Genomic DNA, 17692 nt, shown 5'->3' with positions numbered 1-17692 from the left:
ACAGGTCATAAAAGGGCCATGTTTGAAGACAACCCCCCGCCGCCACGTATAGGGTCTCTCTTGCTCAAGCAGGGGGTTGGACTAGATGGCCTCCAAGGTCCCTGCCAACCTTCTCTGTTCTACGTTCTCTGAATGGAGGGGAGGAGCAGCGGCCCTTTACCGCCACACCCAGGTCAGTGGCAACACGTGGCCCCGCGTTCCCACCACGTCGGGCTCCCCGGAACCTCGCTTCCTCTCCTCCCGGCTCCGTCGGGCGCTGCCTGCCCATCGTTTGGAGTCAGGACCCCGGGCGCGCTCGGCTTGCCGTTTCTCCAACCCTCCGGAGATTTTCATTTCATTTCATTTCATTTCATTTCATTTCATTTCATTTATTAAATTTGTATACCGCCCTTCTCCCGAAGGACTCAGGGCGGTGAACAGGGCACATATATGCAAACAGCGCCCCGTCCTCTCTTTTCCTTGGGCCGGTGGGGGTGGGGGGGATGGGGGTGCGCAGTCTTCGCTCGCGTCCGGCCCTTTTGGCAGCGGGTCCCACCACCCCGCCCGCCCGGGGCAGCGGAGAACAATGCAGGGCAGCGATGGTGCCGCTCTGTCTGGGCTCCCCGTCTCAGGCCGGCCGGAGCCGACAATAGCCCGCACAGCTGCACGGCTGCCCCCCCTCCCCTGCCTTCCTTCCAGGCGGGGGAGGAGGGAGAGGCAGGCGCGGGAAGGGCCATCCCCAAATTTCGGGGGTGGGGGGGAAAAAGCAAATTGGTGGTGTCAGCAGAGAGAGAGAGCCTCCCCCCTCCCCGCCTAGATAACCCCTGTTAGTGAGCCAAGCCAGGTCTTGCTCTGAATGTGGGGTATCGGTGGAGAGAGCCTCTTCATACCTAGATGGCTCCAGCCAGTGAGCCAAGCCAGGTCTTGCTCTAAATGTGGGGTATCGGTGGAGAGAGCCTCTTCATACCTAGATGGCTCCAGCCAGTGAGCCAAGCCAGGTCTTGCTCTAAATGTGGGTTATCGGTGGAGAGAGCCTCTTCATACCTAGATGGCTCCAGTCAGTGAGCCAAGCCAGGTCTTGCTCTAAATTTGGGGTATCGGTGGAGAGAGCCTCTTCATACCTAGATGGCTCCAGCCAGTGAGCCAAGCCAGGTCTTGCTCTAAATTTGGGGTATCGGTGGAGAGAGCCTCTTCATACCTAGATGGTTCCAGCCAGTGAGCCAAGCTGGGTCTCACTCTGAATTTGGGTTATCAGCGGAGAGAGCCACATCCTGCCTAGATGGCTCCAGCCAGTGAGCCAAGCCAGATCTCCTCCAAATTCAGGGTGTAAGCAGAGAGACCCGCTCTCTGCCTACAGGGCACTCAGCACCAGCCCTTAGACTTATCTACCGCTTTGCAGCTCTTTAGAGCCCTCTCTAAGCGGTTTATAGAGTCAGCATATTGGGGGGCAACAATCTGGGTCCTCATTTTACGGACCTCAGAAGGGTAGAAGGCTGAGTCCACCTTGAGCTGGTCAGGATCGAACTGATGGCAAGTCAGCAGCATTAGCCTTCAACCCTGCATTCTAACCACCGCGCCACTTAGACGACTCCTGTCAGTGAGCCAAGCCAGGTCTTGCATTCGGGCAGACTGCGTGGTGCCTTTTCCCAACTCGGCTTGGACTACCGTTCCTATTATCCTACGGACGAAGGAGTCGGGGGTGAGGGCGTTGCTTTGCAAATTGGGCATCATCCTGATGTCTTCTGCTTTGGGTTATGGACAATTCTGGGGGGAAAAAGTGACACTTATGACCATTTTTTTTACACTTATGACCATCGCAGCATCCCCGTGATCCCAAATTCAGATGCTTTGCAACTGACAGTTTCCAGATCCTGGGCTCACGTGATCCCTTTTGTTGATCTTCTGACCAGCAAAGTCAATGGGGAAGCCAGATTTATTTAACAACCATGTCACTAACTTAACAAATAATAATAATAATACTAAAATACTATTACTACTACTACTACTAATAATGATAACAATAATAACAATGATAATAACAATGATAATGCTAATAACTGCTAATAACAATGCTAATAACAATGCTAACAATAACAATAACAACAACAACAATGATAATGATGATGATGATAATATTATTATTATTATTAATAATAATAATAATAATAATAATAATAATAATAATAATAATAATAATAATAATAATAGGGTGAATAATAGGGTGAAGATCTTGTGGGACTTCTGAATACAGACAGATCGCCATTTGGAACACAACACGCCAGATATCGCAGTCGTAGAGAACAGAAGCGTGCAATTGATTGATATCACTGTACCAGATGCCAGAGTCGAAGAAAAAGAATTGGGGGGAAAAATTACAAAATACCGCAACCTGGCCATCGAAACTGCGTAATTATGGATGAAACGCGTAACAGTGATACCCACTGTCATGGGGGCACTGGGAACTATGTCCAAAAAGTTTTCAAAACGCATCAAGAAACTGCAGCTTCCTGCAATCACTCCAGCAAAGCTACAAAAAACTGCGCTACTCGGAACATCTTACATTTTAAGGAGGTACCTGGTTGATACCTGGGACGCTGGCAGCAACCCGTGTCAACCATTAGCCCCTGTCAGTTTGAGTGTTCGGTTGACTGACTTTCATGTTTTATGAATAAAAGTTTTATATAATAATAATGTTGGAAGGGACCTTGGAGGTCATCTAGTCCAACCCCCTGCTCAGGCAGGAAACGCTATACCATTTCAGACAAATGGCTGTCCCGTCTCTTCTGAAACACTTCCAGTGCAGTGATTCACTTAACAACGGTGACCAGAAGGTTGTAAAGTGGGGCAAAACTCACTTAGCAAGAGCCTTGCTTGGCAACAGAAATGTTGGGCCCAATTTTGGGCAGGGGGTGGGCTACCCCGGAGTTGAGGGTGGGGGGGGGCGCGCGGATTTTTCTCATCTTTGGGGCGGAGGGGGGGGGAAGGATTGAGGGAGGATGATACAACAGCCCCGCTGGGCTCCGCGTCTTCCAGGGCGGCCCGGCAGGTGAGTGGAAGAGCGCGGCGGGCGGAGAGGCTGCTCAGCCGGCCCCGCCCCCTCCTGGTTTCCATGAGCACCGGCCGCGAGGCGCCAAGCTGACAGCGCTCGGGATTTTTATGAATGGGTGACGTCACGGGCCTTGGCGTCTGGCGGTCTGAGCGGCTTGTTCAGGCAGGCGCCCGCTGTGGGAAACGGCTATAAATGGCAAAGCTCCAGGTCGAGGCCCGGGTTAGTTCAGGGGCCCCGATGGTCGTGCGAATGGAACACGGGCGGAAATCGGTGCAAGATGCGAAGGGTTTTCTTTGGGTGGGCGGGCGGGCAGGGAACGTGCGAAAGGCTCCGCTTGCGCTTGGATATAGCCGGACGGGAGACCACGCAGCGACGCTCCTTGCGATCCGCGGCTGCGCCCGTGGCGTGGGAAGCTTTTGGCGTGGATTTTCCTGTAACTTAGGGAGGCGTTGTCGCCTCTTTGCCAGGCTGGTTATTTTCACTTTCAGAGTAAGTGTGGACGCCAGTTCGACCGTTTTGTGACAACTCAGGCCGGCTTCACACACACACACACACACACACACACACAGAGAGAGTAAATAGCACACAAACCCAAAATAGAGTATAACACAAAACGCAGAGACATGACACACACAACTCACACCTAGTAAATCATACAATAGATAAAATAACACACAAAACACATCATCAATGACACACGCCGCACGCACAACTGAGGAAAAGAGGCGAGATTGTGACCTTTTTAAAGTCACTCAATCCAGTCTTCCACCTCGACACGATTCTTGCCAGGGACAACTTCCGAGTCAACACGCGGGTGTGTAACCTGCGTGTGTGTAGCCTGGCCGAGAATCCCCGTCCAGGTGGGGCCTCGTTGCGGAACCGGTCGGAAAAGTGCCATTATCGATTCCGGCTGCCGCATTGGGTGGCTCCGTTCACACAACGCGCCCAACTAGGTCAGGCCAAGATTAGATGCTGGGTTCCGCAGTTCTTTTTCCCCCTGGGGGTGGGGAGGCGTTGAAGGAACCCCAGGGAAGGCGGGGGGGGGCAAAGAAATCCCCCATCCAGCTAGCGTCCTTCATCAACCCGGCGGCCTGGAGATGCCTCCTGGCACCGATCCAATAGTCCCCAACTGGCAAGGTGGAAGGCATGGGTTTTGTAGTCTGCCACCGGGCTCCCAGAGCAGCAGATTCCGGAGCGAGCTGGGGAAAAAACAAAAACGCCTGTCAAATCACATTCCTGCAGACCAGAGCATCGCCTGCTCGGATGCCTCAAGCCCGAATGCGCCCCCTCCCCACTAAATTTGTCGGCGGGGGGGGGGTGTTGTTCCACAATGTGCTCGAGGTGCGGAAGAGGAGGCGAGAAAAGGAATGTTCAGACATACTTTTGTTTCCGTCTCTGCGGGTCGCGGAGGAAGAAGTGTCAAAAGTTGTCGATCGACTCCTTTCAACCTTCCCTCCCCACACCTCCCGACAACATGTCCCGGGGCACCCTCCACCTGCACCTGGCCCCCATCCCCTTCCCCCCCCCCATACACACACACACACACACACACAACACACTCTTCCCTCCCCCATCCACACGACCAGCAGAGGGGGCGAAACCCGCGTTGCAAAAAAAAAACCCCGCGGCCTCCAGTCCCATCAATGAAAACAGGAGAGCGGGAAGCCACGCCCCGCTCCTGTCATTGGCTGCCCGGCAGCCGCCTGGCTCCGCCCCCGCGGCTCGGATCGCTATAAAAGCCGCCTCTCGGGCGCCGGAGCTCCACTCGCGGCTGCGTTAGACGCGCGTTCGCGTGTTCTGTCCTCGGGGTTGCGTCCGCCGCTTCTTCTCCCGGCCATGAAGGGGATCCCCGCCGCCGCTGCCCCCGCCGCCTCCCCCGGCCCGAGCTGCGCGCTGAAGGGCGCGGGAGGCGAGCCTTTGCCGCGGTGCCTCTCGGAGCAGAGCGTGTCGCTGTCCCGCGTGGGCAGCCCCGCTTCCCGGGGCTTGCCCCTCGGCCCGGAGCAAGCGGCCGCCGCCGCCGCCGCCTCGCTGCTTCTGGACATGAAAGGCTGCTACTCGCGCCTGGCCGCGCTGGTGCCCACCTTGCCTCGCCATCGCCGCGTGTCCAAAGTGGAGATCCTCCAGCACGTGATCGATTACATTTGGGCTCTCCAGCACGAGCTGCAGGACCCGCTGGCCGCCGGGGCGACCCCTCCGCGGGGCGTGGACGAGCCGGCCGGAGCCGAGGTGAGCCATTCCCCGCCAAGGCAGATTCCCCCAGGAGAGGGCACGCAGCCAGGGCTCCGTGGGTGTGTGCCCGTCTCCCACCCGCGCCCAGAACCCGAGCAAGGGCTCCGTGGAGCTTGCGCCCATCTTCCACCCGCGTGCAGAGTGCGCAGCGAGGGCTCCGTGGGGCTTGTGCCCGTCTCCCACCCGCTCCCAGTACCCGAGCAAGGGCTCCGTGGAGCTTGAGCCCATCTTCCACCCGCGTGCAGAGTGCGCAGCGACGGCTCCGTGGGGCTTGTGCCCATCTCCCACCCGCGCCCAGAACCCGAGCAAGGGCTCCGTGGAGCTTGCGCCCATCTTCCACCCGCGTGCAGAGTGCGCAGCGACGGCTCCGTGGGGCTTGTGCCCGTCTCCCACCCGCTCCCAGTACCCGAGCAAGGGCTCCGTGGAGCTTGAGCCCATCTTCCACCCGCGTGCAGAGTGCGCAGCGACGGCTCCGTGGGGCTTGTGCCCGTCTCCCACCCGCGCCCAGAACCCGAGCAAGGGCTCCGTGGAGCTTGAGCCCATCTTCCACCCGCGTGCAGACTGCGCAGCGAGGGCTCCGTGGGGCTTGTGCCCGTCTCCCACCCGCTCCCAGTACCCGAGCAAGGGCTCCGTGGAGCTTGAGCCCATCTTCCACCCGCGTGCAGAGTGCGCAGCGACGGCTCCGTGGGGCTTGTGCCCGTCTCCCACCCGCGCCCAGAACCCGAGCAAGGGCTCCGTGGAGCTTGCGCCCATCTTTCACCCGCGTGCAGAGTGCGCAGCGAGGGCTCCGTGGGGCTTGTGCCCATCTCCCACCCGCGCCCAGAACCCGAGCAAGGGCTCCGTGGAGCTTGCGCCCATCTTCCACCCGCGTGCAGAGTGCGCAGCGAGGGCTCCGTGGGGCTTGCGCCCATCTCCCACCCGTGTCCTGAACCTGAACAAGGGCTCCCTGGGTTCGTGCCCATCTCCCACCGGCGCCCAGAACGCGCAGCGAGGGCTCCGTGGATTTTGCGTCTGTCTGCCACCCCACCTCAAGCACCTAAGTTACCAGTAGCTTTTTTTTTGCCAGTTATGCATCCCATTGTTGGTGTGGGTTCTCCTGCCCTTGTCCTAATAAATTCGTGGGCCCCAAACAGGAATTCTGCTTGGAAGGGAGGAGGGACATTCTCACCCTCTTGCCAACTGCCATCCTTGCCAGTCCTTCTGGGCATAGATGTCTCCCCCTCCCCCAGGTTGGCTCCAGGGGATGCCAGCAAGCTGCCAGCATGGCTGAAGCGAAGCGTAGCCCTTAGCCAAGATTTTGCAGAAAGGAAATTTTGCTCAATTTGGATAGCCGTGAATCCGGCAGAACCTTGTGGCGTCGAGAGTTGTAACAAGTTCTCTTAACTTAACCAGACAGAAGCTTTTGGGAAGTTTTTGCTTTGGAATAAATGTTGCTGAGCCACAGAAGGCGCTACCATCTCTGGATTCTTATGGGGAAAAAAAACACTTTAGGATCATGAGATTAGAGGTGATTTCCCTGTTGTAATTCACCAGGTGCCACCCGTCTGAATTGTGTCACCCTTTACAAATCCATCCGTTTGCTTCCAAAATTTATGTAAACCTCCAATCAGCCAGTTTGCGAATCCGCTTCTTTGCAACCTGCTTAGATGGAAAAAGGATTTTTTTTAAAAAAATTCTCTTATATTTCCTCTTTTACACACACACACACACACACACAGAGAGAGAGGGGGGAATGTGGTCTTTTTGTACAAAGTACAGGTAGTTCTCTACTTACTGCAGTCTATTTAGTGACCACCTTTGTAGCGTCCCCATGATCAGGTGATCAGAATTCAGGCACTCGGCAACTGGTTCATACTTACGACCATTGCTGTATCCCAAAGGTCACGTGATCCCCTTTTGCAGCCTTCTGACAAGCAAAGTCAAAGAGAAGGCAGATTCATTTAACAAAACGTTACTCCCTGCAGTGATTCGCTTAACAACGGTGGCAAGAAAAGTCACAAAGCGAGGCCCCACTCGCTTCACAGATGTCTCACTTAACAAACGGTTGGGTTCAGTTGTAAGTTGAGAACTATTTGAATACAGCTGCGTATCCCCTCCACCCCCCCTTATATGCGCCAAGGTTTGCTTATTTGGGATTTTATTGAATTGAGATCAAGGGTTCTTTTAATTATGCCAATCAAAGGCTGTTGGATTCTGGTTGAGTTTGCATTTTATCCCTTCCCCCCCCCCCACTGGCCTAAATGCAATAAATAAATAAATGCAAAGAAAGAGAATAATAATAATAAATAATAAATAAATAATAAAATAATAATAAATAAATAATAAATAAATAATAAATGCAAAGAAAGAGAGAGAAGTCTCTGGTTGAAACAGCTGTTTTTAGGGACGTGTCAGCTTCCCAGTTTCACAACACAACACAACACTCAGTTGACATCACTCTGGCGATCTTTTTTTTTTTTGTTTGTACAATAACCACAGAACGGGGTTTTTTTTTGCCCTGGGAAAAGGGGTAGAAACGCTGCTAATCTCTTTATCTTAACAAGTTGTTTTTTTTTTCTCGTTTTGTTTTTAAAACAGCCCGCTTGTGTTAGCCCGGATGACCGAATCTTGTGCCGCTGAAGATCCCCTCTAAAGCCTGCCAGAAGATCTGTTGGAATGCTTCCTTATCCCTCCAATGGCAGGGGAAAAAAAATAATGGGGCGCTTCAAGCGGTGGTGATGTGTGTGTGTGTGTGGGGGGGGCTTCTTACCTGCCCCATTCCCAGATGTGGGCTGGACAGCAGATTGAAAGTGGCTTTGGAGATCCAGATGTTGATGGGAACTCTCGTCTTTTATCGGCCTGGTGCTAAAGTTCCAGAAGAAAGGATCAACTCTAGAATTGGACTCTGAATAGGCAACTTTTAACGTCTCGATGGGACAGTGCCTTCCCCCCCCCTCTTTTTTTCCGCTTTCTTAAAAAAAAGCTAGGATTGAAACCTCACCCGAATATTTCTCAGTTTTCTGAGAATGGACTGTATTGTATATTACAATGCTCCTATTTCTGAGAATATTTTTCTATACTTTTTTTGCTGTTGGTTAGGGAACAAATGCATATTGCTGTGGAAAAAAGGCTGTTTTTGGAGAGTGTGTTTTCATGCAGGCTGGCAGGGAGGTGGGGACACCCCCAAACCCCAGCTCTATACACGGTGGGGGGGGGAAATCTTGAGTTTGATGTCATAGCTAGGGGGTCTTCAAACTTGGCAACTTTTAAGACTTGTGGACTTCAACTCCCAGAATTCCTCAGCCAGGCACGCCTGGCTGAGGAATTCTGGGAGTTGAAGTCCACAAGCAGGGGTCTTCCAACTTGCCCTTTTATGACTTGTGGACTTCAGCTCGCCTGGCTGAGGAATTCTGGGAGTTGAAGTCCACAAGTCTTAAAAGTTGCCAAGTTGGAAGACCCCTGTCATAGCCTATATCTGTGATGGCAAACCTTTTAGAGACCGAGTGCCCAAACTGCAACCCAAAACCCGCTTATGAATCGTTGGGTGCCGGGTGGGCGTGGCCCATTGGGTGGGCGTGGCTGCGGTGGTAACAGCAGACTGGGTGGGACTAAAAAGTTTGTTCAATCAATTCCAAATTTGCGAGATTTTTTTTCCCTGCGAGAAGTTGATTGATTGAACCTTTTTTTGTTTTGTACACACCGGCGGAGACCTAAAGCGAAAAGGTTTTATAAAACACAGCTGAAGGCCTAGGATTGGGGCGACAGCGCACGTGCCTACAGAGAGGGCTCTGCGTGCCACTTGTGCCACGCATGCCATAGGTCCACCACCACTGGCCTGTATGAAGGGAAGCACGCATGGTAGAAGAGGTGGCCAGTCTGGAGGTCAAAGTGGAAACTCCACCAATCGTACGCCAGGAATGGCTGTCAGTTACAGTGTTTTTGGAGTTTTCTACTACTTTCAGAGTTGGGAAATTCAGACCCAACAAAGATATAGGTAGTCCTCGACGTTTAGCGACCAAAGTTAAATATTGCCGGAAAAAGTCACCTATGAACATTTTTCACACTTAACGACCGGCGCAGCATCCCCACAGCGATACAATCAAAACTGGCAACTGCCTCACACAGGTAGTCCTCAACTGAGCTCCACATTTTTGTTGCTAAGTGAAACATTGGTTATGTGGGTTTTTTTCCTCATTTTGAGACCACAGTCGTTAACTGAATCACTGCAGTTGTTAAGTAAGTCACATGGTTGTTAAATGAACCCAGCTTCCCCACTGACTGCTTGTCTGAAGGTCGCAAAAGGGGGAATCGTGTAACCCTGGGACACCACGACCATCGTAAATGCGAGTCAGCTGTCAAGCTGACTGAATTTTTTGACCACGTAAACACGGGGACGTTGCAACGGCCATAAGTGTGAAAAACGGTCCTAGCTCCCTTTTTTTCAGTGCTGTCATAACTGGTCACTAAGTGAACTGTCGTAAATTGAGGACCAATTGATGGTTCCAGTGTCCTGGGCTCCCACAATCCCCTTTTGTGACCAGACCAATCAAATCGGTGGGGGAACTAGTCTACTAATCTCCAAGGTTCCTTCCAACTATTATTATTATTGTTAACTTAATAATTGCGGTGATTCGGGGTGGCAAGAAACATCACAAAACTCACTTAACTGTCTTGCTTAGCAACAGAAATTGCGGTCGTAAGTAGAAGACTTAACCTGTACTTAACTTCCAGGACCTTCAACTCCCAACCTCCCTGTTAGGTAGGTCAGTTCCAGCTCCCCAATTCTAGGTCGCTTCCAGCTTATTTTAATGTCACATCCTGTATTTTGCCCTTGCAACCCTCTCCTGAGCTATTCTGGTTGCTTTTCTGCCCATTCTCAGCCCGGGCAAACCGAGGCTGAAGCCACAGAGGCAAGTCAGCCTGTTGGGGTGACTTTTCTGCGGAAACTGGGTGGATTAGGGCCGTGCTGAAGAGCTGTGAGTAATGCAGCTTGAGTGGGAAGTAACCAGTCCCTGCCATTCCCTAGAGCTAGGGGGAAGGCAGGGCGGAGTAAATATGCTGAGCAGCTGCTAAGCTGGAGGCAAGAGTATATATACCCCGTGGAGCAAAAGCTGGATTGCAGAATTAGAGAAGAGTTGGGAGAGAGAGAGCGCGTGGAGGTCTCGTAAGCAGGCCTGCAGAGAAGGAGCAACTACGATGATTAAAGGCCTGGAGACAAAAAAATTTGAAGAAAAATATATAGGAACTGGGTATGGCCAGTCTTAAGAGAGAACTGCATCCAGTTTTGATCACCAGGATACAAAAAAAAAAGATGTTGAGACCAGAAAAGGGTGCATAGTAGAGCAACTAAGATGATTAGCTAACACAAAGAAGTGTGTGTGGGGGGGTTTGTCCACTTATTCTGCAAAGCCCCTGAAGGCAGCACAAGAAACTTAAGCAAGGGGAGAAGCAACCTGGGATTAAGGAGAAATTTCCTGACAGTGAGAACAATGAACCAGTGGAACTACCTGCCTCCAGAAGTTGTGAGTGCTCCATCCCTGGAGGTTTTTAAGAAGAGACTGGACAGCCGTTTGTCTGAAATGGCATAGGGTCTCCTGCCTGAGCAGGGGGTTGGACTAGATGACCTCCAAGGTCCCTTCCAACTTTATTCTGATGGATAGTCCCACCTCCCTTGCTGGAGCAGGGCACCCTAGTTAACAACAGCCTTGGAAAAACAAATGACTTGCCACCAGTCCTTGCAGTTCTGACCGTTGCCCAATCCCTGGGCTCACATGATCAAAATTTGGAGGCTTGGCAACTGGCATGTACTTACCACGGTTGCACTGTCCAGGGGATCACTTGATTGCCCTTTGCAGCCTTCCCAGACAGCTTCCGATAAACAAAGTCGATAGGGGGAAGCCCGATTTTGCTTAAGAATTAGGCAATTTCACTTCATGAGCGCAGAGATTTGCTTAACAACCGTGGCAAGAGGGTCATAAAATGGGGCGCAGCTTATTTCACAACTGTTTTGCTTTGCAATGGAAATTCTACCTGTACAGGAGGGAAGGAGAGGCTGGCAGTAATGGGGACCATGCGCATGGGGTGCAAATAGAGGGATTGGAGTGGGCACTTTCGGGATTATAATAATAAAGTTGGAAGGGACCTTGGAGGTCATCTAGTCCAACCCCCTGCTCAGGCAGGAATGGAGTGGCATATCTTCAGATCTAAGACCTACAGGACCAAAGAGAGAATCAGATTCATGGGAGGGAGGGAAATATAATTAGAATTCCCTGAGATTAATGTTTAGTGGGAAAAAGAGGCACGTTAAAAATTGGAGGAAAAAAAAAGCGAAAATAGGATACTGACCGAATCAATGGATTTTGAGTGCAAAGGCAATTAAGATACGTTTCGGTTAGAAAAGATAATTTTAAACCCATATCATGGATAATATTAGAAAACCGTAATAAATGCTGATATTCAACTGCATATTTATTAACTGCAATAAGAACTGTGTTTGCTTAATGTGGAAAAATGTTTATTAACGGAAAAAGACAGGATGTCCTGGATGGGGTAATATTGGATTTAGTTTGAAGAAGCTTAGATGTACCAAGGAATTGCTAATGGACCCAGGTCAACACGTTGCCTACGAAGCACTTGATTGTAAAAATAGAAAATTAAGAATATATATATAGATGGTCAGCAGTTTGGCGGGTCGAATCCCGAGTGCCGCATAACAGAGTGAGTGCCTGTTACTCGTCCCAGCTTCTGCCAACCTAGCAGTTCGAAAGCACATAAAAAGGCAAGTAGAAAAATAGGGACCACTCCGGTGGGAAGGTAACAGCGATCTGCGCACCTTTGGCATCTAGTCATGCCGGCCACGTGACCACGGAGACGTCCTCGGACAAGCACTGGCTCTTCGGCTTTGAAACAGAGATGAGCACCGGCCCCTAGAGTCGGAAACGACTAGCACGCATGTGTGGGGGGACCTTTACCTGCGGGGAAACCTATTAAACACAGACTGTTCATTGGTTCATTCACAGGCGGTCCTCGACTTACCACCGCAACGGAGCCATTAAATTTCCGTTGCCAAACGAGACATTTTGTTAAGTGAGTATGGCTTCATTTTAGGAGGGGTTTGGCCAAACGAATCACTAGTAAAGCGGTTATTAAGGGAATCTGTTTCCCCCCCCCCCTTGGCTGACATTGCTCGTGAGAAGATCACAAAGGGGGAGCACATTTCAACCATCCCAAGTACATCCCAAGTTGCCAAGCCTCCGAGTTTTGATCCCGTGACCCTGGGGATGCTGCAATGGTCGTAAGTGTGAGAAAAGCCATCATAGCGCCCTTTCTTCAGTGCTGTAACTTGGAATGGGTCACTAAAGGAATGATGGTAAATTGAGGATTACCTGTCCTTAGTTATGCAATTTATACGCGGCCCATCTGCCTATCAAGTGACTCTGGGCACCTGTTCGTATGATTGTTCTCCATATTACAGACCTTAGTTTAGAATTTAAACCAGGTTCCATGAGAGTGTAAAGGTCCCTTCCAATTCTGTTCTGTTCTCCAAAGCCCCCGAAGGCAGGACAAGAAGCAACGGAGGGAAACTAATCAAGGAGAGAAGCAACCTAGAATATAAGGAGAAACTTCCTGACAGTGAGGACAATTAGCCCGTGGAACTACCTGCCTCCAGAAGCGGTGAATCCTCCAACACTGGAAGTGTTTAAGAAGAGACTGGACAGCCATTTGTCTGAAGTGGGATAGGGTTTCCTGCCTGAGCAGGGGGTTGGACTAGATAACCTCCAAGGTCCCTTCCAACTCTGTTCTGTTCTGTTCTCCAAAGCACCAGAAGGCCGGACAGTCTTCAAGTATTGGAGGGGCTGCCCCAAAGAAGAGGGAGTCAAGCTCTTCTCCAAGCCACCTGAAGGCAGGACAAGAAGCAACGGATGGAAACTAACCAAAGAGAGAAGCAACCTGGAACTAAGGAGAAACTTCCTGACAGTGAGAACAATTAACCAGTGGAACTCCTTGCCTCCAGAAGTTGTGAATGCTCCATCGCTAGAGGCTTTTAAGAAGAGACTGGACAACCATTTACCCACAATGGCATAGCAGGGGGTTGGACTAGAAGACCTCCAAGGTCCCTCCTACCCTGCTATTCTCTCATTCTGCTTGCGGATCACTTTTTCCTCCTCCCCCCTCCCCAATTCAGGAAAGACCCTTTTGCTGGCTGTTTCTCTCCCCCTCCCGCCCCAGTGTGGGTGCAGTATCCACAGGCTGGAGCACAGAGTGGAGAAAGCGCATAGGGAAGGCATAGCTGGTGTTGTTTGCTGAGTGCGCTGCCCTGCTCATCCCTGGGCTTCCCCTCCCTCCCCTCCCCCCCTTGCACCTCTGGCTCCCTCCCAGCCCATCTGGAGCCTGGCTCGGCTTGCCTGTTTGTTAATGCTTCAATCAGCTGTATGCGCAGCTCTGGAATGTGCAGAGCATTTAACCTGAGCTTCCCCAGGTGTACCGAGGCGCCAGCTTGTCTGCGGCGAGCTTCCCAGCCTGCCCGCCTTCTTTTGGCAAGGAGGCACTTATCTAAACATCTCCCCCCCCCCACCCCCCCAGTGTGTGAGCAAACACACCCACACACCCTTGCACATTCTGGGTGTGCGCTGGGCGCACAGCTGCTGCTTTGCACGGCCCATGAGTCCTCTCTCTCTCTTTCCTCCCTCCCACGGCCAGCCAGACGGCCACACGCGAGTTTGGACACAGAGCAGGGCGAGAAGACGAGAAATCTGTGGGAAGATGGAGAAAGAGATTCCCGTGGCTTTTTTTTAAAAAAAATAATTATTTTAGAGGAATGAAGGTAAATGTACGGAGTCCCAGGATAATGTTGCAGAATACAATCTGAGCCAGTTAACCAGGCTGAAAGGTTTACTCTTCCAAGCTTTTAATTTTTCTATTTTATTTCAATTTAATTTATTTAATGTTAATGATGTTAATTTTATTTTTATTGTTTTATTTTATTTTATTCTATCTTTTAGATTTGATTTGATTTGATTCTGGATTTGATTTGATTCTTTATTATTTTTTATTATTTTATTTTATTCTATATTTTTATTTTATTTTATTTTATTTTATTTTATTTTATTTTATTTTATTTTATTTTATTTTATTTTATTTATTTTTTATTTTATTTTATTCTCTATTTTATTTTTTATTTTATTTTATTTATTTTTTATTTTATTTTATTCTCTATTTTATTTTTTATTTTTTATTTTATTTTATTTATTTTTTATTTTATTTTATTTTATTATTTTATTTATTTTATTTTATTATTTTACTATTGTTACATCTGTAAGAGATTTTCCCCTCTCCTTTTATAAAAATTATAATGATTTTATTTTATTACTATTTACTAAATTTATATGAGAAATATTTTCCTGTCTTTTTTTAAAAAAAATTATAATTAGTTTATTATTTATTCAATCTATATATCACCCGTCTCACCGATAAGTACAGGTGTTTCTCAATCTACAACCGCAACTGAACCCAAAATTTGTGTTGCTAAGTGAGACAGCTGTTAAGGGAGTTTTGCTCCGTTTTATGACCTTCCTTGCCACAGTTGTTAAGCGAATCGTGGCAATGGTGAAGTTAGTAACTCGGTTGTTAAATGAATCTGGCTTTCCCCATTGACTTTGCTTATTGGAAAGTTGCAAAAGGAGATTGTTAAAGATAAAATGTACTCTAAAACTTTTCAATAAAAAAAAAAGAAAGTTGCAAAAGGGGATCACTGCAACTGTCATAAGTACATGCCAGTTGCAAAGCCTCTGAACTTTGATCACGTGACCCTGGGGATGCCGTGACGGTCGTTAAGTGTGAAAAACAGTCATAAGTCCCTTTTTTCCCCCGTCTGTTGTAACTAGTCACTAATCAAATGATTTTAAGTCTAGGCGAATTCTAGTCAAAAGGTAAAAGAGAAAGACAATGAAAATGTTGAAGAAATAATGAAAAAAAAGTTGCTTTTCTTCTTGGGAAGTAATTGGCTGAGCCTCCTTAATAATAATAATAATAGTAAAGTTGGAAGGGACCTTGGAGGTCATCTAGTCCAACCCTTTGCTCAGGCAGGAAACCCAATACCATTTCAGACAAAATGGCTGTCCAGTCTCTTCTTAAAAACTTCCAGTGTTGGAGCATTCACCGCTTCTAGAGGCAGGTTAATAACAACAACAACGACGATGATGATGATGCTGTTGGAAGGGACCTTGGAGGTCATCTAGTCCAACCCCCTGCTAAGGCAGGAAACCTTACCATTTCAGACAAAATGGCTGTCCAGTCTCCTCTTAAAAACTTCCAGTGTTGGGAGCATTCACCGCTTCTAGAGGCAAGTTGTTCCACTGGTTAGTTGTTCTCACTGTCAGGAAGTTTCTCCTTAGTTCTAGGTTGCTTCTCTTGATGCAGACATGGGACCCTGGCGAGTTTTTCTCGGCCAAATTACAAGGCTGAGGATTATGGGTTAGAGAGCCCTTTCTGGCCAACGGTTTGGACAGAGACCTTGTTAATCCTGCAGTGTTTACTGTTGTTCGGGGGTTTTTGTTTCTTCTTTTCACACAAAAGGCATCCTTGATCAGCAGCTCCCGGGCCCCACAACCATCACAATCACAATCACAATCACCCTAGCTGCGTGCGTCCCATTTCACCCCGTTGCACCGCCGCCTTTGCTAAACACGCCAGGTCGGGAAATGGAATCTGGGATGGATCTAATACAATTCTCCAGCGAAGCGAATCCGAACGGAATCGTTCGCTTACGACCACACTCCAGATCAGAATGTCTCTTGCTAATGAAGCCGGTCATTAAGCGAGTTTTGGCCCCGTTTTATGACCTTTTCTGCCACAGCTGGGAAGCGAGTCACTGCCGTTCAGTTAGCACCACGGTCGTTAAGGGAATCGGCCGGTCACGAGGTCAGAAAAGGGAATCACAGGAGCCTTGGACACTACGACCGTCATAATTGGGAGTCAGTTGTTATCAAGAAAAAATTAGTGTGTGCAGGAATGGCCAGATTAACCTTAGAGATTAAAGAGAAAGAGGATTCAATTTATTTTAAAACATGGGATAAATTTTTACTAATGGTTAGGAAAACGAACTAGCGAGAATTGAATGTGATATGTTATTTTGAATATATATTAGTAAGGAGAATGATATGCATTGACTAACTGATACCGTTTATGATTATCGTTTAGCATATACACTACAGCTATTTACTGTTATATTAAAGGTAAAGGTAAAGGCTCCCCCGCACATGCGTGCTAGTCGTTTCCGACTCTAGGGGCCGGTGCTCATCTCCGTTTCAAAGCCGAAGAGCCAGCGCTTGTCCGAGGACGTCTCCGTGGTCACGTGGCCGGCATGACTAGACGCCAAAGGCGCACGGAACGCTGTTACCTTCCCACCGTAGTGGTCCCTATTTTTCTACTTGCTTTTTTACGTGCTTCCGAACTGCTAGGTTGGCAGAAGCTGGGACGAGTAACAGGCGCTCACTCTGTTACGCGGCACTTGGGATTCGACCCACCAAACTGCCGACCTTCTGATCGATAAGCTCAGCGTCCTAACCCACTGAGCCACCGCGTCCCTGTTATATTAATTAGCGTTAATTGAACATATGTATCCGGACAATAGTCTGCTTGCTAAAGCTTGAAAATGTTATTGGGGGGCGACCCCAATGTTGTTCCCACCCCGATCCTAACCCCACCCTAAACCCTAATCCCTACCCTGGTTATATCCCCTCCCTAACCTTATAAAATTAAATAAAAACCTGTATAAAAACAAAATAAAATAAATGGGAGTCAGTTGTCAAGCATCCAAATGTTAATCAGGTGGTCATAAGCGTGGGAAAAATGATGCTAAGTCAGCTTTCTCAGTAGGGGCCGTCCTCAACTTACCACGTTTCATTTACTGACCGTTCGAAGTCACAGCGGCGTGGAAAAAAGTGGCTTAGGGCCGTTTCCCACACTTACAATGGTGGCAGCATTCCCCAAGGTCCCGTGATCAAAATCCGGACGTTTGGCAACTGGCACGTACTTATGACGGTTTGCAGTAATCCCCGGAAAGTTGCGTGATCCCCTTTTGCGACCTCCCGACAGGCAAAGTCAACAGGGGGAAGCCAGATTCACTTAACGACCATGTGATTCACATAACGATGGCAGGGTTCCGTTTCCCAAAGGTGGCAGGAAAGGTCATAGCACGGGGCCCAAGTCCCTTAACGGATGTCTCGCTTAGCAACAGGAATCCCGGTCACAATTGGCGGCCGTAAGTCGAGGGCTCCCTGCTTAAGATTCCAGCCAAGGAAGCCGGATTCACTTAACAGCCTTGTGACTCGCTTAACAAAGGGGGCAAGAAGAGTCATCACTCCTGGGGCAAAACTCACTTGACAGATCTCTCCGCAAACACACACACACCCAGCAAGAGAGATCGGGAGCTCAATTATTGTCGTAAGTTGGGGA

The 17692-nt window shown here is 49.4% G+C and overlaps 2 protein-coding genes across 2 annotated transcripts in view; both read left to right on the top strand.

Moving 5' to 3' along the window:
- Positions 1 to 4815: 4815 nt before the first annotated feature.
- On the top strand, positions 4816 to 8332 carry ID1 (inhibitor of DNA binding 1). The gene is made up of 2 exons (XM_081322749.1): positions 4816 to 5254; positions 7835 to 8332. Exons 1-2 carry the CDS (start codon positions 4865 to 4867, stop codon positions 7874 to 7876), a joined length of 432 nt encoding a protein of 143 aa, XP_081178875.1. The 5' UTR covers positions 4816 to 4864; the 3' UTR covers positions 7877 to 8332.
- Positions 8333 to 12472: 4140 nt separating this feature from the next.
- Positions 12473 to 17692, top strand: part of LOC308665493 (bactericidal permeability-increasing protein-like) — a gene marked incomplete at its 3' end in the record, with an annotated part of 76232 nt that continues 71012 nt past the window's right edge. Inside the window, exon 1 of the mRNA XM_081323554.1 lies at positions 12473 to 12530. The remainder of the gene's footprint in view (positions 12531 to 17692) is intronic.

Source organism: Vipera berus (assembly GCF_964194415.1).
Source record: "Vipera berus genome assembly, chromosome: 3".
Classification (NCBI taxonomy): Eukaryota; Metazoa; Chordata; class Lepidosauria; order Squamata; family Viperidae; genus Vipera; species Vipera berus.
Note: the sequence above shows the minus strand (reverse complement) of the source record. Positions and strands in the feature narration are given on the sequence as shown.

Excerpts from the sequence above, each read along its gene's own strand:
- ID1 (XM_081322749.1), top strand. The coding sequence starts at position 4,865 with ATGAAGGGGATCCCCGCCGCCGCTGCCCCCGCCGCCTCCCCCGGCCCG. Across the intron at positions 5,255-7,834 it reads ACGAGCCGGCCGGAGCCGAG|CCCGCTTGTGTTAGCCCGGA; the intron begins GTGAGCCATTCC and ends TTTTTAAAACAG.